This window comes from Impatiens glandulifera, chromosome 3, assembly GCF_907164915.1.
Source record: "Impatiens glandulifera chromosome 3, dImpGla2.1, whole genome shotgun sequence".
Taxonomy (NCBI): Eukaryota; Viridiplantae; Streptophyta; class Magnoliopsida; order Ericales; family Balsaminaceae; genus Impatiens; species Impatiens glandulifera.
This window is the reverse complement of record NC_061864.1, coordinates 21050869-21075203: the sequence shown is the minus strand read 5'-3', so window position 1 is coordinate 21075203 and position 24335 is coordinate 21050869. Positions and strand designations below refer to the sequence as shown.

Genomic DNA, 24335 nt, shown 5'->3' with positions numbered 1-24335 from the left:
ATTGCGAAAGATGGTTAACTAAGAACCATGTGCAGTTAATTCTCAGTTCTTTCTAATACCGAACAACATCGATCATCATCGAACCCTAACCAACCCTTTTCTTCATCTTACTTGACATTAAAACAAGTTGTATAAATATTTGGAGTACAACACACAAGAATGCATATGAACAAATGATTTAACCAAAATCTAGAATTCATAAGAAATATAAAATTAAAACACAAGCACCTTACAGGGCAGAAGAAGAAGCTTTCGTGTGAATGACCAGATTCCGAGCAGCAGCAGCAGCAGCAACCGATTCATGCTCAGTTATACATGAATTCCAAACCCTACTTGAAAGCTCCACCGAAAAAAATAATAATAATAATTAAAGAATGTAGATCACTGGGTGGTTCCACTTCTTCTTCTTCTTCTTCATCATCATCATCACTGAGATCTCCTTCTCAAATGCTGAGAAACAGTGTAACCTTCAAAGAAATCCAGAACAGCCATTTCTAGGTCTTCAGTTGAGAACTTAATATAAGTCTCTGGATGCCTTCCACTCTCTATATGACTCCTAAACCTTCCTAAGAAGGATCTATAAGCCGGGATCAATTTCTCTGCAATCGATATTCGCAATTCTTCACCAAGCTGTGAGTCCGGAATCAACCATGATGCTTGTGTTCTATGAACTTCTTCAAACATGGCATTGAAAGTCTTGAACCTTTCTCGTAAAGCACTTTTCGAAACCCCAGATGAGAAACTACCACTTACATGTAGCCCTTCATCTCTTAAGCAATGTAAAACCCTAACCCATGTTGCCCTTTGGTAGCTAGTTGCTTCTTGGCGAAATTTACCAGTTAGTTTCCTCAAAAAGTCGTCTTCAATGATCTCCCTTAACTCTGGTGAACCTTTTATCTTTTGAACTATGTAATGGACATTGTTCATCATGAATATATGTGCTAATGAGTTGTCTTTGTAGTGTCTTGACTTCCCTTCGAGATTGAATTGTAGAATCACGATAATCCAAATCAAATGTAAGGCTAATGGAGTTCGACCCTCAACCTCGATATCTTCCATATCAGGAATTGATTGATCACCCGAGTATCTAGACCCGGTTGTAGGTCTCGATATGATTAATTCAAGTAGGGTTTGCTTGTAATCAGATATCAGACTTATGTAATTCATCACATATCTTGTTAAGGGATGGATTGTACCTCCAGGTACCGGAGTTCTCGATGGTTCGCGAAGAACAGCATTCTCGAATTCAGATAGAATTCCTCTTGCAGCCTCTGCCAATCGCGATTGTATCTCTTCAGCCTGAATACGTATAGATTCAGACGATTTCGATGGGAAAACTTCCCCAACGTCTGGCAATAAATCCGATAAAGCATCGTGCAAGTCCAAGATCTTGAATAATTTCTCAGGCGAGCGACGACTGATACTTATAGCTTCAGCGAAATTGAAGAGTTGCAGTGCTGGTCCTTTAACAGTCTCCATGAAACAAGCATCATCCGTTGCAGACCCTAAACCTTCAAAGATTTGCTCACAGAGTTTCTTTTCACTAGCAAATAGAATTCGAATGCATACCTTGGCTGCTTTAATCCATCTTCGGATCTTCGTCTCCAGTTCTTCCCACTGTAAACGTTGAATATCACCGATGCTGAGTTTCTCAATCCCTAGTTTACGAAAACTCGCATCAACCGCTGACTTACGAACACTCCCGTAAACCTGAATACATTCACGGACATAACCTGCAGCGATCATCCTTTCAGCGATGCTACGGAGATCGGAAATGGCTTCAGAAGGTATCAAATCAATCTCACGAATACTAAGAGTAGATTGACAGCTCAAACTACTCTCTCCTCTTCGAAGTTCATCAGATTCCTTAATCAACGTGGATTCTTCTTCAGGAACTTCGTCTTCTTGTAAATCGCTGCAAGTACTATCGCTTCGTAAGGTAGAGCGAATAGAAGGATTTGGATCAGATAGAAAATCATCTTCAATAGGAGCAGTATGAGCTATTAATATACTACGAAACTCGTCTTCTAAACGAGCCATAGCGATCTGGATCGCGCTGCTTGCCTTACTCTGGTCATGGTCACCGATTGAAACCGATTCCATGGAGCGTTGAATCTCGTCGACAGCTTGAAGGTATAGTTCGATCTCGTGACGGTTACCGTCGAAAATAGTTCTTTCACGCGCCTCCTCCGATGCTGTTGAATCCCACCGTAGTATTATCTTCTCGGCTGATTCCAAACTTACTGCTGATGATGCGACGGCGACGGCGGCGGCGAAGTTCTCCGGTGAATCCATTTGAGAGATTAGGGATTGATTTAGGGAAGTCTGAATTAGGAAGTAGCAAACTGTTATATCTAATCGAGAATCTTTTTTCGTGTTACCTGTTCATTGTTGTGCTCTGTATCAAATGTGTGTGTTTTCTCTGTGTGAGAGAGAAAGTGAGAAAGAAAGAAAGAGAAGGATATATGAGATTTTCCTATACCCAAGTCAATACAAGTTTTAATGACTCATATTTGTAGATTATTATTAATTTAGATTGTTTCTAGTCAAATCAAATTATCAAAATTATTTTTATTATTTAAGTTTATTTTTGTAAAAGAAGTTTAAAACATGGAACCCAGATCAAATAAGTATTAAGAAGTTTGAAATTTATATTGATGGGTTACGAAATTGTTAAATCGATAATTCACTTATCTTTTCATTGTACTTGGATGATTAGTATTTAATTTTTTTTTTGAAGTATTAGTGAGATTCATTGGGTGATGCCCTAGTCTTTGAATACTTGTTGAGAAATTTGGATTGATGCGACTGATATGACATACTTACATATTGAGTTATCATTTCGATTATTTTTTATGGACTATCTAGTTGAAGAGAAATCGTCTAACTTTCAATGATCGTAATCGTCCGATGCGTATAATTCATAATGTTATTATTATGACGTTTTTTATATTCGTTCAAGAAAGTCAGTATAATCTGTCGGGAAGTTAATCGTTATTTTCGAGAGTTTAAGAGCTCGATAACTTATTGAGTATCGTTTTTTTTTTTTTTTTTTTCATGTAATGTTTTTTTGTTTTGCTTTTAAGGATTTTTTTCATTTTTAATATATATAAGTCTTTTAAAAAAAATGATGTTTTTAAATATATTTAAAATATTTAAAATTTTTAAATGATAGAAAAATTCATTTTTATGAGTGCCGCATGAATTATTTGAAACTTTGGAATGTTAATAAAAATGGAGGGTAAAACTATTGTGAGACCATTTGTGGGCTAATCTATTTGGGCTTAAAGCACAGTGAAAAAATAATTATTTATTATTAATTTTTTACTGTTTTTTTAAAATATATGATATATTAATAGTTATAGAATTTTTAAGATAAATATTGTATTTTTTATTTTTATTTTTGTTAGTAGTTCAATTATTTTATTTTCAAGTGTATTTTTATTTTATCAATACCTCTACATTTTTTCTTGAGCTCATAATTTTAATTTTTCGTTCAGGCCCTATCTATAAAATAATATAAATTTATAAATATATTGAAAAGAATACAATAATTAATGTTGAGCAGAATCATCTAATTAGCTAATTAGAAATGATGATTGAAAATGAAATACTATCATATTCTAATTGAGATCATTTTTTTATATTTAAATATTGTAAATTTAAAATGTAGCTAGAATTAATTATAATGAAATACATATAAATATCTTATATGTGTTTAATCGTGGCATGATGAACCTTTTAATAATTTTAATAACTAAGTCTAGGTCAACTCAATACCTATATTGGGCAAGATATAATTTATTTTCTAATTGTATTATCTGAGTTAAATTACAAATAAGAATACTGTTATATTTACTAAATTAAAAACAATTTGTGAGCTACTTATAAGTTAGATAAAAAAAACATCACAGTTCAAAAATATATGTATTCTTATAACTAACTAATTTCACAACATAATTTATAAGATCTCGAGTCAAATTTTATAAAAACTTTTAAATACTTTCTTCAACTTTTTTTTAATAATTGCATATAAAAATTATAAAATAAAAATACTTGTCATTTATTTTATTATTAAATAGACTAAAATTGATAACTATTCATTAAAAAAAATATTTTAAAGCTAAATAAAAAAGTAATATTTTGAACCTCATTAAATATTATTTTAATAAAAATAAACAAAAAGTTAATTTTTTGATTGAGTACTACTAAAAAAAGAGAAATTTAACGAAATGACCCTAAATAAGGGTTAAATGCGCTGATTACCCGTGCATAAATTAAATTGCGCTAATTATCCTTGAATTTTTTTATCGAAAATATACCGAGAATTGTCACGCGAAGAGAAGGCATGTGAAAAGTCCAGCCTGCCCCTTTGCGTGACGTTCCTACCCTTCGCGTGAGACGGGTAATTTCGTCAGAATATTTTGGAATGGTTATTTGCCCAATTTAATTTATGTACTAATCACCCGCGCATTTAAAGGCTATTTTTAGAATCATTTCGTCAAATTTTCCCTTAAAAAAAAATAGTATTTTCTATTTCTTGAAAAGTCATTTTTTTATAACATTTTTCTAAAAAAAAGCCTAATTCTAAAAATCTAAACTTTAAACATTCTTAAAACCCAGCCGACGAAGACATTGCCGCCGTTTCTCAGCTTCGATTCAATCATTCTCTACTTCTTCAATGATAGCTCAAACTAATCTTTCTGGGTTTTGTTCAAACCCTAAAAATCTACATTTTCCACCACAATCATCTCCAAGCTTCATTCGCTCCCCACAAATTGTATCTTTCAAGAGTATCTCTAATCCTACAATTCCAATTAACGTATCGTCAAAAAGACTCTTACAATGTAGTAGTATTTCACAAAGCTCAGACGTTTTCCCTTCCGATGTGGATGAATCAGCCGGTGGTTTAAGAAGGAAAAAGCTTGCTGTTTTCGTCTCCGGTGGGGGATCAAACTTCCGGTCAATTTACGAGGCTACTGTTAATGGGTTAGTTCATGGAGATGTGGTTGTTTTGGTGACAAATAAACCAGGTTTAATTGATTAATCAGATTTCAGTCTACTTATTTCTTTTGTGGGTTATGTAGCTGCCTTCCAGGTGTTTGAATAAATGTCACAATGAACTATGCATAACTTCAAATCTATTTACAGGTTGTGGAGGGGCAGAATATGCTAGAGATAAGGGTATTCCAGTCATTTTGTTTCCCAAACCGAAAGAGAGTATTTCAGAAGATGATCTTGTAGATACTCTAAGGTTAGAGGTTTTTGGTCTAGAAGTTTCAACATGAGCAGGTTTTTTGATCTATATGTTCTTGTTCTTGTAATGAACAGGCGATACGAGATTGACTTTATCATTTTAGCTGGATATTTGAAACTTATACCAACTGAACTGATTCGTGCTTACCCGCGATCAATCTTAAATATCCATCCTTCACTTCTTCCGGCTTTTGGAGGAAAAGGATTTTATGGGATGAAAGTGCATAATGCAGTTATTAAATCTGGAGCAAGGTAGTTAAGTATTTACTTGTCTATTAATGAGCTTGTTTCTTTCTTGATTTTGGTTTGATGATGTCTTGGTTTGTGTGTTTTAGATTTTCAGGTCCTACAGTTCATTATGTGGATGAACATTATGATACTGGTAGAATTCTTGCTCAAAGTGTTGTACCTGTTCTTGCTGATGATACTGCTGATAAGCTTGCTGCTAGGGTTCTTCATAAGGTCATCACTTTCTCTTAATGTTCTCCACTCATTTTATAGCTTTGCATATATGTATGGAAGCCAATTATACTATATTTCTATCCTTAAAATTAAAACATATTTGCTTTAAGGGTCTCCGGTTCAATTCCATTAAGAATAGCTGATTGAAAGGGATTATGATTTCAAATGTTTGTGAGTTTGGTTTTAAGCTGGCTGACAGACTTGATCATGGGAGTGTTTAATCTAGATGAAAAAAGTGAAACGAAATAAGATTGAATTTCTTTCATGTATGACGGTGAAATAGGGTGTTGATTCTTTCTTTGTATGGTGTTTATGAAAATATGCGATAAATTCTTGTTATCAGGAGCATGAAATGTATGTGGATGTAGTAGCTGCGATATGTGAAGAACGGGTAATTTGGAGGGCTGACGGTGTTCCTATTATAAGGAGTAAAAACAATCCCGACGAGTATTGCTAGTCACTTTTTTATAGAGTAATTATGTAAGGTATTATAGTAACTCAGTGTTGTTCTTTATTTCTCATGCGATTGTGGGGGATTTTCTTTTTAAACTTTTTGTTTGTTTGTACTTGGTTAAGATGAATCTAGTTTTGGTTTCAATATTGATTTTGCTGTTTTGTTAATAATGAAATATCTTCTGTAAGAGGTGAAGGTGGTTTCCAACCAGTTGTATTTTTGCACAACATTTCAAGGGTATTTTATTTTATTTTATTTTAATTTTGGTTATATATTAAATATTTAGTAATGGCAGGTTGTGGTTCGACTTTTGGGACTGAGTTACACCCTTCTGATGCATGGTTTGATGGCAGTTTTAATGATACCTCGGCTCAATAACATTACCTTATTTTTTTTTTAAAAAGATTGTTGACTTTTATAAACTTGTAAAATTGAATGTTTACTTATAAGTTTATTTATTTAAATAAATAATAAAATTTTCAAATAATTTATAAATTTTAAATTGTAAAAGTTTAGAACTCTTGCTTTCAGAAACATGGTTAAATTGTGATTTTAACTTTATATTTATATACTAGAATAAATATGCTTGATTTAAAACTCTACCCTACCCAACCCACTAGAGAAGTAGAGATCATTCCAATCCTTAAAAAATAAAATACACAGCCATTCTTCTTATATGTTGTATGGGGGGCATTTCTTATCATCAAAGAAGTTGTTGCAAGGGGGAGTGGTAGATAATGGTTAGTATCTGATTTAAAGGGATTAATTAGTCACCCTCGTAAATAAATAAATTCTGCTCATAATTTTGTTAACATATCCATTACCTCACTTCAAATCTTCTTAACATTTTTAAGTCAAAATTGAACATTAAATATTTAGTCTTTTTGAGTCACAATTGTATTGTGACTGTTTGTCCGTTAAATTTAACGTCTAGTCTAATCTTGATTCACACAAAAGCTGCTGGAGTTTATTCGAGTCAAACGAAAGCTCATTCTGATCGATCGATCCATCCAGCTTTATTGTAAGTTCCAATATAAATATATAATTGTAGTAGGGTTGGTTTGTTCCCCCCACTAGAGCCACTATACCACTATTGATGGCATTCACGAATAATTCTATTGTGATGTTTTTGTGGGGAAGTAAGTAAGAAGTAGTAATAATTTAAACAAAATATTCCCCCAACGGCAATTAATTAAAACGTGCTCAAAGTATCCAATTCCTCCCCCAATCAATAATACATGTCTCCTCTACTCTCTTGACAATGACATCCTAATATTAATTTAACAAACAAACCCCGAATCAACTTTAAATTTAATTTGCTTACTATTCTAAAACAACAACAACAACAACGTCCTATTCAATTCACTAATCACTATCTTAGAGAATCTGAATATATTCAACTAGAAAAATAGAAATCATCATCCCAGTACGACTCTTCTATACTATACTTAAACAACAACTTACACCTAATAATAATAATAGTTGAATATATATATAACAAAGAAGAAGAAGAGTCCAGACAGAGTCTGTCTGTTTCTGTTTCTCTCTCCATTGTCAGTCAAATCATCTATATATGAACAGAGGAAGAGAGGATGATGCATGATCGATCATCTTCTCCTTATAATCATCTCTAATTCATTCATTCATTCATTCTGTCTGTGTGTGTGTGTGTGTTGTGTTTTATCTAAATCATCTCCCTAGCTAGCTAGTAGTGATGTCGTCTGGTTTTAATACTCAGACTTGCAACCTTTTGAGCCAGTTTCTCAAAGGTAAAGGGAGGACCTTGAAAGATATCAGCCCTCAAATTGCTACCCAGTTGGAAGCCAAAGGTATAATAAATACTTACAATATATATATATATATTCCAAATTAATACAATATATATATTCTCTTAAATTAATTATCTCTTTCTTACAGATTATTCTAAGTATAACAAGGGTGATAATATTGTTCCTAAAGTATTATTAATGGAGGAAAAGGAGGAAGAAGAAGAGAAGGAGATGGCTCAAATGACTATATTCTATGCTGGAAAGGTGATGGTTTTTGACTTCCCTCCGACCAAGGCCAACCACCTGCTCACCACCATAGCCACCGCCGCCCATCAACAGTTAACCCCTCATCCTCCTGCACCTGTTTCTGCTTCTGGTAATTAATTTTACTCCTACTTATATGTCATCTTTATTTTCAAAACAACATAAGTGTTGCATACCAAATATAAATATACCCTGTTCCTTAAATGTATGAATCAATCAATTTCAGATCTTCCAATAGCAAGAAGGGCATCACTTCATCGTTTCTTAGATAAGAGGAAATCCAGGTATCATATCTACTAGCTACTTACTAATTCAAACATCAATTTCTACTTACCATTATAATCTTAAATAACCCATCTTCATTCAAATCATTAGTTATTTATTTATTAAATCATTTCAAATAACCAGTAATAAATAAATCATCCATTAAAATATAAATTTATTTCTTCTTAAAAAATAACTAAATAATTTATTATATATTTATATACCCAAATAAGCCTAGATTAAATAAGGGTGCTATTTAGTTTTATTAATATTATATATATCTTATACAGGGTGATGGCTAAAGCACCATACCACAACCACCATATCAATGGGAAATCACAAGCCATGTCATCATCATCATCTTCTAAAGATCCGATGATTCTGTGTGATGCTGCTCATCTTAACTAGCTAGGGAGGCAGCAGCCATTTATTATAAATAAACCAAAACTAATTAAATCATATCTATGGCTTGTAACAAACAAGGTCACCTTAATATATAATTACTTATTACTCTATTCTATCTAGTTTATTATCTTCTTTACCAATTATGCTCAACAATAACAATAAGCAAATTACCTGATTCAATCGAATTCCATGTGAGCGATATATTTGTCGTAAAACTTAGCAGCTTGTTCGAGTTCTCCAACCTCGGTATAACAATCAGCAATTGCTCCATAAGCTTCAATGTTCCCAGATTTCTCCCCCACACGCTTTGAAATCGATAGAACCATTTTATGATACTTTATGGCTTCTCGATACTTCCCTTGCCTTTGCAGCGACGCTCCTGCAACATTCAATCGTAAACTATCTGAATATAAATAAAATTATAGTAGAGAAAGATGATATATAACGAACCTAAGCCTCTAGCAGCCTTTTTCTCCTCAGTAGGTTTTTTCAAATCCTGAGCAAGTTGAAGACCTGTCTTAAATTCTGTAAAGGCTTTCTCAGGATCTTGATTTCTCAAGAAGTTTTTGCCAGTTTTTAAATGGCAGATTAATTCCTCTTTCCTTGGATCAACAATTACTTCACTGTTTGTTATTGATCTACTACTAGTACTACCAACAGGAGTATAACTCAATCTGGGGGCGTATGATTCTATTTTCGCTTGCCTTCTTAAAGCAGTGTTAATTTGGCGCAGCTGTTCGTTCAGCCCTTCCATTTCCCCTTTCCTCTGCCGTGCAACCAGTCCTATAACAAATCATACTTGAGATCAACTGGGGTAGTTTGTAAATCTTGTTATTCATGATACCCAAATGAAATATTTTGATGTTAAGAGGTTACTATATGATTCTCTAGAAGCAAATTTTCTTACTATGAAGAATTTACCTCCAACAGTGGCACCGATTAGAGCAACAAGCAGAAGTATTGGCATACTGAAAACAGATTTATCAGCCTCACATGTTTCCAAAGCCAAAGCATCAAATGGTATGCTCAGTAGCAAAACATTAGTGATAATAAGCACCATCAATGGTGATTTTCCCAGTTCATTGACCTACATTAGTAGAAGAGAGATCAGTGGATCACCAACTTAACAAATCAGAATTCCACTTTTTAATAGAAACAGTCACTATCATTCATACCTCATAAGCAATGGAATCAGTCACCTGCAAACTTTTAGATTGGATGTGTTGCAGTGATTTGCAAGTACCAAACCTTTGAGTTGAACCATTTGCAAATTGTGATGTGATGAACTTTTTCAGTTCAAGGGGAAGAGAAGTGAACCTAACTGAAAGAAAAGAAAAACAACATAATCAAACACTAGACCTAGTAATAAACCTACTCACTGCACTTTTCCAGTTGAATCAGGTTTGAAATGGAAAGGAAGCGACGGATCATGTGTGTTTTTTCAGCTAATGTGATAGATCTCAACGATCTCTTTATCTACAATATATGATAATAAATCATGCATGTAACAGAAATAAAAAAAAATTAAGAACTCTCAGAATTAGCCTAACATTTCCGATATTTCAATTTCTATATCAAGAGCATATATATATACGGCAAACAATTACACTACAGTGTAAGCGAAAGAAGGAGAATCGAATGAAAACATTCATAAGCATGACTGAATTAGTTGAATACAACTTAGCGTGCTTGCTGTGAAGGAACGAAAACAGTAAATGGAGAAAAGAGAGAGAGAGAGAGTACGAGGAAATTTGAAAGACGTGGAGGTGCGGCGGCGCTTAGAAGCGGCGGAGTTGGGAGGAGGTAGGATAGAAGAGAAACGGAAGAGCAGCGCCATGGATGGATCGGATATGTAATAAGTTGCGGTTGTCAATCTGATTTAGAGTATTGTTGTTCTTCAAGGTTAGAGAGAGAGATGATGATGATGAAGCCCATGCTTGCCGGTCAGAAGAGCAGAATCCCTTAATCCGGAAAATTCATAATCCAGGCGGCAAATGCTTTGATTGTTTTGTATATAAACCGTTGTTTAGATGACGCCAGAGTTATAAATATGAAAAATGATAACTCGAAAATTTAAGTAAAATCCTAAATACGATTTCATGGTATTAGAGCAAGGTTATTCATCGAGTTGTGAAGAAACTTATGATAAAGAAGAGACAACTCCATCGAACAAAGAGAACGATTTAAGGAATACAGAAAAAGGCTTGACAAATTCGATAACAAATTCGAGTGAGCCAAAAGAAAACTGTTGCAGCAAAATGTCAAAAATGGTTATACAATCTGATATTTGCAACAAACTCACACAATTTCTAATGGGTTTAAATGAATACTATGACAACGCTCGATAACAAATTCTTCTAATAGATTCAGAACCAAGTATTAACAAAGCTTATTCTATGTTGTTAAACATTGAAAAGACAACGAGAAGTTCAAAATCTCATGATATAGCAAAATGAAAATTTTACTATGCTAATGAGAGACACTACCGATCATCATCAAAGGAATCAAAATAATTCAAAAGGGAAAAGCAAATGACAGAACAATAGAAAAATGACCAAATCATATAACAAAGATTTTGTTATAGTAGCTAAAATTATAGCTAGTAATTTTAGCAATCTTAGTATAGTTGTATGGACAGTTATGTGTGTTGTGTGTTGTGTTTATGATAGGTTTAGTAATGTTGGGAGCAGATGTTGTCTCACAAGTAGTCCCCTCTCACACTTCAAAACTTAGTTCATTTTAGAATTAACGTGGATCCCACATCCAAATTTAATGTGTAATTTTTCCCAAATTTAAACTGTGTGACATATATGGGGACTACTTGTGAGTCAGCAGATCTGTATATAGTAATGTTGTATGGGCATTATGTGTAGTGGGGTAGTAAGTAGTTATGTAACCGTTAGGGTTTGGGTAAGATAAAATCCCCAAACCTCTTTATCAGTGAACATGGAAAAACTTAAGGTTGATATGTATTTTTACCCCCTTCTTCCTTGAATATTGACTGTTAATCAAGTGATAAATCTCTTCTTCTTCTTGAAACCCTACTTCTGTTTTCCTAAATTCATAAAACTATATAAATCAGTACTCTATTAAACTCAACTTGTAACATCTTGGTATTAGAGCTAGACAATCTTACGATGGTGGAAACCTAACAACAATTAGAGATAGATGTCCTTCGTGTTTCTATCGAAACCTTAACTGTCTCCTTTCTCGATGTGAACACCAGAATGGATCGTATGTTCGACACTATTGAAACTCGTATGATGGCCACTAAAAAACAAGTTTGTATTCTTGACCAAGAAAACCGCCCTAGGGGGCACGAGGGTAATGAGCGTCAGAACCCTCCACACGATATAAACATTCAGAATATTCCTCCAACCCGGCTCACCAAGGTCGACTTCCCTCGATTTAATGGAACCAAAGTGGAGGGCTGACTCATATCCGCATAACAATTTTTCTGGGTTGATAGGAAGGAGGATGAAGCCAAGACAAACATTGCTCCTATCCAATTTACGGGCAATGCCAGAATGTGGTATGGTTCCTACTTGCAGCAACGCAGTCATCTAGAAATCTTGACTCGGGAAGTGTTCAAGAGGGACCTCCTAGCGCATTTCGGTCCCTCTATGTATGAAACCCCATGAGACAACTTATGTACCTGTGATAGGATGAGGAATCAGTCATGTATTACAATCAGTAATTCATAAATATTTCCTAAAAATTGTTTAACCTTACCGAGGAGTACGTGATAAAATGTTACATGGCGGGTCTGAACGAGGAGATTGTAGATACTGTCAAACTCAGAAATCCCAAAGCTTTGAAAGAGTCCATGTCGATGGCCAAAAGCCCAAGAATTAATATATAGATCCCTGTGGAGTAGAGGGAACTTGTATAGTAAAGTCACCCATTTACTGCCCAAACCAGCTGGGCCAAGTACCAATCGAACTTCCTTTTCGGGCATTCCTCATGCATTTTCTTCCAGCGTGAATCAATGCTCGATGAAACAATTAGATCCTACTGTATTTAATGAGAAAATGAGGAAAGATATTTGTTACAAATGTGATCAGAAATGGGAACCAAACTACAAGTGCAAAGCAAAATTGTTCATGATCTCAGCTAATAACCAAGAAGCCTTATCAGATGTTCAAGAATCGGTTCAAGAAGCAGTTGTTGGCGATCCTTCCTTGGTTTCCAAATTTTCCAAACTCTCCAGATCTGGAGCAAGATTGGGAGTCTGTCGGTGGTGATCCTTATTGACACAAGCAACACTCACAACTTCATTAACATCATGATTTTAAGAAATATCCACAAGGCCATGACAACCCAAGTGTTGTCGGTAAAAGTGGTAGACGGTTCAACCTTGTTTTGTTCCAGCGCTTATAAAAACCTAAAATGGTCCATGGAAGGTAAGGATTACCAAGCATATATGAAAGTTCACAGGTTATGATATGTTGTTGGGCATATATTGGCTAATCACTTTAGGTACTTCAACCTGGAATTTCGAAAACCTTACACTTTCCTTTGGAAGGGAGGGTACGACCATTACCTTGCAAAGGATACCTCAAACACAAATTAACCTTATACAGGATCACCAATTGGAGAAATTATTAAGAAAGGGCAGTATTGTTGCCATGGTACAAGCAAAAACAGAACATGAAGTTCAGTTCTTTGCACTTATCACAAGGGCCTTGGAAGAGGTTTCTGAAGATCTCCAAGGGATGCTCAATGATTTTAACACCCTATTATAGCAACCAAAGGGCTTACCACCAACAAAGGAAAATGATCATCGGATCCCACTAAAGGAAGGCACCAAAGCTTACACCCCTACCACTATACGACCCCGTAGAAGTCTAAAATTGAGCACTTAATCAATGGTATGCTAGATAGGGGAATAATTAGAAAGAGTCATAGTTCGTCCGTTGCTCCCGTGGTGTTGATCAGAAAAGAAAAAAAAAAGACTTATCTTGGAGGATGTGTATCGATTTTAGGAGGTTGAACTTAGTCACCATTAAAGACAAGTTTCTGATTCCAATGATAGAAGAACTGATGGAGGAGCTGCATGTATCCAAGGGTTTTTCTAAATTGGATTTGAAATCTAGTTTCCACTAAATACGAATGTACTCGGGAGATTTCCATTCAGAAAAATGTTTGAGCCTTTTCTTGAATAAGAAAAATGTATGCATATCTAGATAAATCGTCTATGAATGATACGAAATATCGCTGACCATTCCAAGACGGAGTCGGAAATGACCCACAAACATCCGTATGTATCAACTCAAGTATTTATGTAGCTCTATATGCATTCAATTTTCTATCTTTGGTTTGTTTTCCTTTAATACATTCAATACAGACATTAAAGTCCGTAAAATCAATGGAATTTAGAATCCCATCTAACACAAGACGTTCAACTCTATTTCTAGAGATGTGACCTAAGCGTTTGTGCCATAATGTACCCGAATTATTATTATTTAGCTTTCGTTTAGTACCTCTTGATTCCACATTCATGATTTCATTATATAAAGCAATTGTATCAAGTAAATAAAGATTTTCATAATGCATTAATGAACCGGTTCCAACATCCGAAGTACCAATAGATAACTTAAATTGACCATTTCCAAACAAACTAGAATAACCATGTTTGTCCAAATAACGAATAGAAACCAAATTTCGTTTAAACGAAGGTACAATAAAAGTATCATTTAAGTCCAAATAGAAACCAGAGCTAAGCAACAATTTAAAGTGTCTAATTGCTTCAACTTCTACCGATTTTCCATCGCCCACAAAGATACGTCTTTCAGCATCACTTGGCTTTCGGTAGATCAGGCAACCCTGTATTGAAATACTAATGTTAGTAGTAGCACCAGAGTCTAACCACCAAGTATTTCTAGGTACTGATGCTAAATTAACTTCAGAACAAACCAAATTAAGAAATGTATCTTTTTTTTCGCGCCATGCACGATATTTAGTACAATCCTTCTTTAGATGTCCAGCCTTATTGCAAAAGAAACAATCATTGTTAATCTTTTTCTTTGCATTTGGACCATGAGCAGCATCAACATTCTTTCTTTTCTTGCCCTTATCCCTAAAGGTGCTTGCCAGATGAGCACATTCTGTCATTTCTTGCTTTAATCTCTCTTCCTCTTGAACACAATGAGAAATTAGTTCATTCAAGTTCCGCATTTCTTTCTGACAGTTAAAACTGACCTTAAAGTGGTTGAATTGAACCGGAAGAAAAATCAGAATGAGATGCACAAGTAAATCCTCATGCAAATCAAACTTTAGTGCCTTAAGTTTTGATGCAAGATTAGAAATCTCTATGATGTACTCCCTTATATTACTATTGCCCTTATACTTCATTGAAATCAAGCTCTTAAGAACAGTGCTTGTTTCAGCCTTATCGCTTTTAACAAAGCGCTTTTCAATTTTTGCAAGGTAATCTTTAGCATTGGTGGTGTCCCCTGAACACCTCCGGAATTGCACGCTTTATGATCATAAGACTCATGTAGTTAGAGTGTTCTCATTTATCAAATTTAGCCTTCACTTCAGGAGAGCTAATAACCGTAAGAGTAGTGGGTTGCTCTATCTGTATCGCAAGGTCCATGTCCATGCAACCGAGAACTATCTGAATGTTCTCCTTCCAATCCTTAAAGTTAGAGCCATTAAGGACTAGGACTGAACTTAAGTTGACATTACTATTCACAACATTAGCTGAAAACATAATTTAAACTATAACTAACATGCTCAATTCTTTAATTTTCAATCAAATTTAAAATAATCAGCAAATCCCATCCAAAATATCTAGTGCACCATTAAATTCAAGAACAAGTTGGACATTTATATATTTAAATGGATATATATGGTCATTGATTATAATAAGTCAATATTATGTGATCTAAGGCTGTTTGAGATTTGACTTAAGGATGTTATTGTTATGAATGTTAAATTGTGGATACCTTGCGGTATTTCTAATTTGATGAGAGCCAAATTATAAATTAGCGTAATGAGACAGTTATGACGGTTATGGTCCCCAAAAGACAGAAAAAATTATAAAAGGAAGGATGGTTATAAAAAATAAAGACGAACTTATTTTTATTACACGCTCTCTCTCTCTTTGAATCCCAATTATCAGAAGAAATTATAAAAGGAAGGATGGTTATAAAAAATAAAGACGAACTTATTTTTATTACACGCTCTCTCTCTCTTTGAATCCCAATTATCGGAGAAATAAGGCTAAAGAATTTCTGCCCTTTTGGAAGACCATCTCAATTAATCATGTCTAAGAATCCAGATATATATATTCTGCTTTTGTCTTTCATATTTGAGGAACAAGAATGAAGATCTAGGGTATTATAGTTTATGATTTAAGATTATTATGGAATTATTTTAATTAATTTCAACAATTAGTATGAGAGACCAACTTGCTTGTTCTTGAATTAGAAAGACTTGTTCTTATACATGAATTTAGGTAGACTTGTTCTTTTCATGAATTTAGAGGAAATAAATCATCGATTTCATAATTTTAATTTTGAAGTTTGTTGTACAGAGAAACACTAATTGGTAAACCCTAAATTGAAAATTGAAGTTCGGTAATCATAAGTTAAAGGTAACGTGTTTTGTTTGGGAAATAATATTATTTCAATTCCTATTTTAAATGAAATAATTTTATTTCATTATTATCTTTTATTAAAAGAAAGTTGGGTAAAATATTTTATTTTTGGTAAAATAATATTATTATTATTGAGAATCATTTATTTTTGGGAAAATAATATTATTATTGAGGATGATTAGGAAATAATATTATATAATTATTTTATTATAAAATAATTTTTTTATTTAAGGATTTTTTTAAGAAATAATATTTGGATAAAATAATATTATTCAATTTAAGATTTTTTAAGAAATAATATTATTTTGCTTATTTTATAAGAAAATAAAATTTTAGAAATAATAATATTATTTCTAAATAATATTATTATTTATTTATTTAAATTAATATAAGAAAGAGTGGAACCCTCTTTTAATTTTATTTAGGTTTTAATCTTATTAAATAATTCAACGGATTGTTCTTTATTTAAATTAAAATAATATTATTTACTAAAAAAAAGTAATCATCATACATTTTAAATACATTTCAACTTACGGTTTTTACGCTTGTTAAATCGTTACCTTTAAACTTATGATTGCAAACTTCAATCTATGAATTTAGGATTTACCAATTACGGTTTCTCTATACAATAAACTTTAAAATTATGAAACCGATGATTTATTTTCCCCTAAATTCATGACAAGAACACGTCTCCCTAAATTCATATATAAGAATAAGTTTTTTTAATTTAAGAACAAGATTGGCTTACCAATTGGAATTAATTAAAATAATTCCATAATAATCTTAAATCATAAACTATAATACCCTAGATACATGATTAGTTGAGATGGTCTTCCAAAGGGCAAAATTCTTTAGCCTTATTTCTCCGATGATGGGGATTCAGAGAGAGAGTATGTGATAAAAATAAGTTCGTCTTTATTTTTTATCAACCATCCTCCCTTTTGTAATTTCTTCTACCTCATTATGCTAATTTCTAATTTGGCCCCTCATTAAACTAGAAATACCGCAAGGTATCCACAATTTAACATTCATAACAATAACGTCCTTAAGTCAAATCTCAAACATCCTTAGATCACATAATATTGACTTATTATAATCAATGAACATATATGTCCATTTAAATATATAAATGTTCCTTTAAATTCTAACAGATTTCACTTATACTGATGGCACATTGAGAAGAAGAGGGAAATTGGTAGTTGAACAAAACGTTAAACTAAGGACCACAACGTTAAACTAAGGACCACACTGATAGTTAAGGATAACAATTTGAAACTACCCTGCGAAAACTGAACAGGGATGGAGCGGGGATGGTATTTATGTCCCCGTCCCGACCCACCCCGATTTTACCCCGAACACTATAAACATAATTAAATATATTAAATTACCAACCAGGTTTTAAAATACGCGGTCGGACCGTCGGTTCAACCGGTCCGACCGCAAAACGGTTAAGGAGGCGGTTCGATTTTATACTTTAATACGGCTACCTTTCGAACCGGTCAAAATCCGGTCCGACCGGACGGTTCGACCGGAAATGCGAACCGGAAATTACCGGTTGGAAAGGTTTCTTCAAAATCATTTTATATCATGCCTCTTTCTCTCTCTTTCTTTCTCTCTCTTTCTTTCTCTCTTTCTCTCTTTCTCTCTTACTACTCTACTACTCTACTCTACTACTCTGTCCTTGTCCTGTCTCTCTTTCTCTCTTTCTCTCTTTCTCTCTTTCTCTCTTTCTCTCTTTCTTGTTTAATGTAGTTATTTTTTTTATTACTTATTAAATTAGATTTATAGAAATAAAAGAGAAGGATTCAAATGTAGTTATTTTTTTTATTACTTATTAAATTAAATTTATAAAAATAAAGATATATATTTTATTTTAATACAATTATAAATTTTTAAATTGATATCTCTTTTTATTTATATGTTTATGAAGGTCTTTTTGAACATAATATTTAATAAAAAAATGTATTAAATTTGAAAAACGTCTTAATATTAAAAAATATTTGATTAACTTTGCACATGTCTAATTGAATATATATATATCATTTATGTACCAATATATTTAAATTATTTTTTTTAAAATTTAAAATCCGGTCCAACCAGTGGTTGGACCGGTCGGACCAAAGTTCGTCCAAAAAACCGGGTTGATGACCGGAACGGTTTTCAAAACCTTGATTACCAATATATTTATTTATTCATTATATTTTATAAGAATTATAATTTATTTCTTTATTATAATATAAAATTTCAATATATTACAATATATATTATTTTTAAAATCCGTTTATATAATTTTTTTGTATAAATTTTTTTGTTAAAATATTTTATTAACGGTGCCCTGCGAGAATTCTCCGAAACCGAACAATGTATGAATGTTATTAGAAAAATTCTCCAAAATAAAAACGGGGCAGGAATAATGGTAAATGCATTCTCCGCCCTATTTCCTTCCCTACCTGCAATACATTCTAGTTTTAAATTATAATTTTTTATACAAATTATAATTTAAATTTTAAAAATAATTAATATATATTATTAAATATTATTTATAATATATCTAATATTTACAAAATAACTGATATAAATATATTATTAAATTATTACCGTTTTATCGGTTAAACTGCTTAACAAAATAGTTCAACCACAAATCGAACAATTTAATTGATAAAAAACTGGCTAACTGGAACCTTTAGAACCGGTTAACCAATAAATCGATAAAATGAAACGATAACCTATCGGTTTAGTTGTGTTGTCGGTTTTCCATTTTTTTTTTTTTTTTTTTTTTTTTTTTTTTTGTCCTTTATTGTGTTTAAGGATAATACAACAATAGTTAAATTAGTTTTTTCTATTTTCTTTTTAACTTTAAAATATTCAATGTCCACTCTACAATTTTCATATAATATGAGAATATAATTGTATTAAAAAAATCTTTGACTATCATTTTACGTTATTCCTCTGTCTGTCTGTTGAATAAAATTATAATTTATATTTACTATTTTATTTAATAAAAAACAAGTAGGCCCAAAAGAATTTTACGTCATTCCTTTATCGGTTGGATAAAATTATAATTTATATTTTGATTTATATTTTATATTTTATTTAATAAAACACAAGTAGGCCCAAAAGAAAGGCCCAAAAGAAAGGCTCAACCCTAATTTTATTTTCTTGTTTTTTCCGCCGCCGCCCGTCGTCTGTCCACTTCTTCTCCTATTTATTATGTTCTATCAATATTGGAATGAACCAGTTCTCATCTCCAGCCATCTTCTTATTCTCGTTATGCGAAGATTCAAATACAATGTTAGCTTAAATTCTTCTAAAGAAGTTTAAGTCTTCGATGGTTTATATAGAACTTCAAGCTTTGGTGTATGAGGTATTCATCCATCTCAAATCTATTTCAGATTTTATGTTAATCTCTTCTCATCATTTAACTTTTGCATTTTCATCAATGGAGTCAACACAAGTGAATGACTTGATTCAAATGCAACCTGCACTCCCTTTCGTAAGTCATGATCTGTCTTCGTTTAATCTGTTTTAATTTGCATGTTTTCTATAGGTTTTTCTTCTTATTTTTTCAATTGATATGAATGATTTTGTTGATTGACAGACCTTATCCATGAGAAAAGGACCGAGGACTCCTAGGCCTATGGTGCCTATGCCTTGGCCGCCGGCCCCAAATTATTTATATATACATGAGAAAAGAGGTTATAAGAAGAATCTACTATTTTAATATTGTTATAAATTTAACTAGTTCAACCGTGATCGGTTTAGTTAATTACATGATGATCTATCTAGCTTAATTAATGTTTTCTTTTATGGTGGAGCAGCAAGTATCAACTTCAATTAACGGGGAAATTGAAAGGTAGATTGAAAGCCCAAGGTCGATTATATTATTATTATTATTTGTTTTTATTGTCATAATCACACGTAAGCATTTTTGCTAGAAAAACAAGATGGATACAACTAATTATTTTTTATCATGTAATCTGAAATTATAGGGGCGTGAAAAGGAAGGTTGATGTACCAAGTTTGTTAGAGGAGAGGGTCACTGTTGATGTACCAAGTTTGTTAGAGGAGAGGGTCACTGAAATTCTAGAAAGTTTAAGAGACGAATTTCCGATCTTTATCAAGGAAATGGGTTAGAATGAAATAAGATTTTAGAACTAGTGAGAAATTGTGTAATGTTGATTAATGTAATTGTAACTCAATGAATAAAATTAATTTAGTTAAAAATGTTTTTAAGTATTTTGTTTTTATGATTTTATTGTTGTTATGTTGGATTTAGTGTACTTGTATTTGACAATCCTTCACAATAAAAATAAAATGTAAATGAAAAGTCATGGTCATTCATTATGGTAAGTGGTAAGGAGATTACAAGATAATTATTGCTGATTTTCATATATATTAAAATATTTTTGACTTATTTTTGTTGAAAAATAATATGTTGATAAATGTTGGATACACTCATTTTATACCAAATTATAAATTAAAATAAGAATAGGAGTAAAAAAAATACATAACCAAAAATGAAAACTTTTATAAAAGATAAATTTAAAAGTAGGACTAATAAATACTCAAAATTAAAGTACCAATAATATAAAAATCAAAAATCTATTTTTAAAAATATATATAAAAGTTTTAAAAAAGAGTTAAAATAATAATTTAGTTATATATATAATATAATTATATATATTATAAAATAATTAATAATAAAAATATATATATATATATATAAAAAGTGACAATTAATACAAAAAATTATTTAAATATATTGTTAAATATATATATATATATATATATATATATATTATAAAATAAATAAAGTAAAAAAGAAAATGACTTTTCATATATATATTTTTTAAGTTTTTATAATTAAGTATGTATTCATTAATTTTTAATATAAATATATTTTTTATTAAATAAAAATAATAATTAAATGAAATATATTTTGTATAACTTATACCATATCCATTATTTTACATTATTTTAAGGTCGAGTTTATGATGCAAATTTGATCTAAATATTATTTTTTTTGTTATATAAATATCCAAATTAATTATGTCCCACAATCTTTTAAGGGTATTTTAAAATTCTCTCTAAGTACTTTAAATTTAATTATTATTATATATTAATTATTTTTAGAATTGAATATGAAATTGAATTTTAAATTAAAAGAGTAATTAATGAAAAAATATTTAAATAGATTATTATATATATATATTATATATATATATATATATATATTATAAAGTATATTTTTTTTAACGAGAGCAACATTCATTCTGCTCTCGATTATAATTATATTTTTTTATCGAAAACACTTATTTGTTCTCACCAAGAAATTTTTTTCGATCTCGACGATGTTTCTTGGTAAATGTGCATTTTTTTATTAGTGTAATTAATTTCAAAAAGTTATTAGAAATTATTTAAAATATTTTAAAACAATGTTTTATTTTAAAAAGATTTTTAATATACAAATCGAGGTTGAAATTATCGAACCTCGAGATTATCGCGGAACATATTTATGTTATATATTAAAAACGGGTTAAATGAAATCAGTAAACTATCGGTTCGATTGGGTTGCGGAACTGTTTATGATATAAACCAGAAAATCGATAACTCAACAAAAATAAAAGACATATTTATGTTATATATTAAAATAGTTAATTAATAATTAATTATATTTAAAAATTAACTTAGTATAGATAATTTAAAAACCAATAATATGTAACTTATTTCTCAATGTTTTAAAAATCAAACTTAATTCTCTAGTTTAAACTCTATCTCTAGCACATGCAACCTTAAATCATATATAGGGAGACTTTCTTTAATTTTTCATAATTGATATTAAGTTTTTGAAGTGTTGTATTGTAACAAAGATTTAGATTCCTATTTTTTTTTTTTACTTTATCACAATTGCATGTCATTGATATACATAAATACAAATAATTTATTCATTTTGTGGTATATGGTTTTCAAAAATATATGTAAAAGCATTTACTAGTCTAATGAAATTGTATAATATTTTTATATTATGTATTACTAAATGAGAACAAAATCATATATTTACTCTCATTGAACTAATTCTCGGAAGGAATTTTAAAAAATATTTTATTATCAAATCTCTTTTACTATTTGAAGTATTAAATCAAGTATACCTTAATGTTTTATTCATACTTTATATCTTACCGAAAATTTCGGTATACAAAAAATTCATACATTTATCTTACCTTACCTTTATTTCAGTATACCTTGATTTCGGTATATCTTAATTTCGGTATATAAAAAATTCATACATTAACCTTATCTTGATTTTGGTATACCTTAATTTCGATAGATATCGGTATTATACCTTTATACCTAAAAAACATATTAAATTAAAAAAAAAACAATCATATCGATAAAATAGAGATTGAATAATATTTTAGTATAATATATTTTGATATTATTTTAAAAAAAAAATTATTTTTATAATTAAATTAATATCAAATCTATTTTATTTCCTTATAAGTATTATTATTATTATTATTATATATATATATATATATTATATTTTAATGGAAAAAAGCTCACTTAGACGTATGTACTTGTACAACTAGCTCATTTAGACGTATGTACTAATAAAAGATCATTTAAACATATGTACTATCAAAAATTGGCTCAATTAGCCTCTTTACTAACCATGGTTAACTTTTATTTTTAAATTTATATATTTATTATTTAAATATTAATATATTTTCTCTCTCCTTCTTTTTCATTAATTAAACCAGGTTATTTATTTTATTCTTAAATTTTTTTATTATTTTAATATTAATTTTTCTTTTATATGTTATCTTCCATTTTTATTAGTTTTTATTTCTCATATTGCTTAAATTCTCATTTTTGAAAAATATTTAACAACTTATTTATAAATTTTATGTTTTACTGTAATATTTTATTGAATAATTTTTTCTTATTTAATTTAATATAAACAAAAATAAAATTAATAATTTTTTGTTTAATTTTATTCACGACTTATAGTAGTAAGTGCATTGTTTTGTCTAATATTTGATTATTCTCTTTTGGGTTTGATGAATGAGTTTGTATTATTATTCAATTTTTAATTCTTAATTAATTTATTTTTGTGTTAAAGAATTTTTATTGTTGAAAGAATTTTCATTATTGAAAGGATTTTCATTGTTATATTAATAATCTTAAAATAATTAATAATCTATGTGAATATAAGAAAGAAGAAAAAATATAAAGTTGAAATAATTAATGATGAATGCTCATATATATATAATAAAAATAAAATAATCAATAATAAATGTTCATATAGAAATAATAAAAAAGATAAAAAAAAATAGAGGGTTCATTTATTAGTAATAAATGAAAAGGAATGAGAGAGAAAATATATTAATATTTAATTATTAAATATATAAATTAAACAATAAAAATTAATCATGGTTTACTAAAAGAGACTAAATGAGCCAATTTTTGATAGTACGTACGTTTAAATGACCTTTTATTAGTATATACGTCTAAGTGAGCTAGTTGTACAACTACATACGTCTAAGTGAGCTTTTTTCCTATTTTAATTTATAAATACTATTTCGATATTTTGGTATATCTCGATATACCAAAATTTTAAAAATCTCATACATTTTCCGTACTAATAATTTCGGTATCAATATCATATCTTACATTTTTTCGATATACCTTAAAAATCGATATTTTCGATATATTGGGGTACAACATTTTTGATATACTTATAATATCGGTAATTTTTTCCACTCTTAATTAAATTCCTCACTATCAAAATCAATAAAAAGATTTAAAACTTTTTTTATTAACTTTATTAATAGTTCTATTCAGAATATAATTTTTA

At 30.5% G+C, this 24335-nt stretch overlaps 4 protein-coding genes and 1 long non-coding RNA gene across 5 annotated transcripts; 3 read left to right on the top strand and 2 right to left on the bottom strand.

Moving 5' to 3' along the window:
- Positions 1 to 77: 77 nt before the first annotated feature.
- LOC124929403 (exocyst complex component EXO70A1-like) lies at positions 78 to 2450 on the bottom strand. The gene has a single exon (XM_047469754.1). The coding sequence runs from the start codon at positions 2293 to 2295 to the stop codon at positions 427 to 429; it is 1869 nt and encodes a 622-aa protein (XP_047325710.1). The 5' UTR covers positions 2296 to 2450; the 3' UTR covers positions 78 to 426.
- Positions 2451 to 4608: 2158 nt separating this feature from the next.
- Positions 4609 to 6318, top strand: LOC124931961 (phosphoribosylglycinamide formyltransferase, chloroplastic-like). Its single transcript, XM_047472553.1, has 5 exons — positions 4609 to 5033; positions 5152 to 5254; positions 5332 to 5508; positions 5592 to 5718; positions 6062 to 6318. Exons 1-5 carry the CDS (start codon positions 4682 to 4684, stop codon positions 6173 to 6175), a joined length of 873 nt encoding a protein of 290 aa, XP_047328509.1. The 5' UTR covers positions 4609 to 4681; the 3' UTR covers positions 6176 to 6318.
- Positions 6319 to 7681: 1363 nt separating this feature from the next.
- Positions 7682 to 8943, top strand: LOC124931349 (protein TIFY 10a-like). The gene is made up of 4 exons (XM_047471794.1): positions 7682 to 8001; positions 8090 to 8317; positions 8432 to 8489; positions 8760 to 8943. Exons 1-4 carry the CDS (start codon positions 7887 to 7889, stop codon positions 8875 to 8877), a joined length of 519 nt encoding a protein of 172 aa, XP_047327750.1. The 5' UTR covers positions 7682 to 7886; the 3' UTR covers positions 8878 to 8943.
- Positions 8175 to 10819, bottom strand: LOC124931348 (protein FLUORESCENT IN BLUE LIGHT, chloroplastic-like). The gene is made up of 6 exons (XM_047471793.1): positions 10618 to 10819; positions 10050 to 10195; positions 9796 to 9961; positions 9325 to 9657; positions 9046 to 9253; positions 8175 to 8314 (listed from the first exon to the last, which is right to left on the bottom strand). The coding sequence occupies exons 1-5, from the start codon at positions 10709 to 10711 to the stop codon at positions 9051 to 9053; spliced, it is 942 nt and encodes a 313-aa protein (XP_047327749.1). The 5' UTR covers positions 10712 to 10819; the 3' UTR covers positions 8175 to 8314; positions 9046 to 9050.
- An 8909-nt stretch (positions 10820 to 19728) lies between these two features.
- Positions 19729 to 20338, top strand: LOC124928731. Its single transcript, XR_007098587.1, has 3 exons — positions 19729 to 19841; positions 20076 to 20172; positions 20296 to 20338. It is a non-coding gene; the product is annotated as an uncharacterized LOC124928731 (long non-coding RNA).
- The last annotated feature ends 3997 nt before the right edge of the window (positions 20339 to 24335 follow it).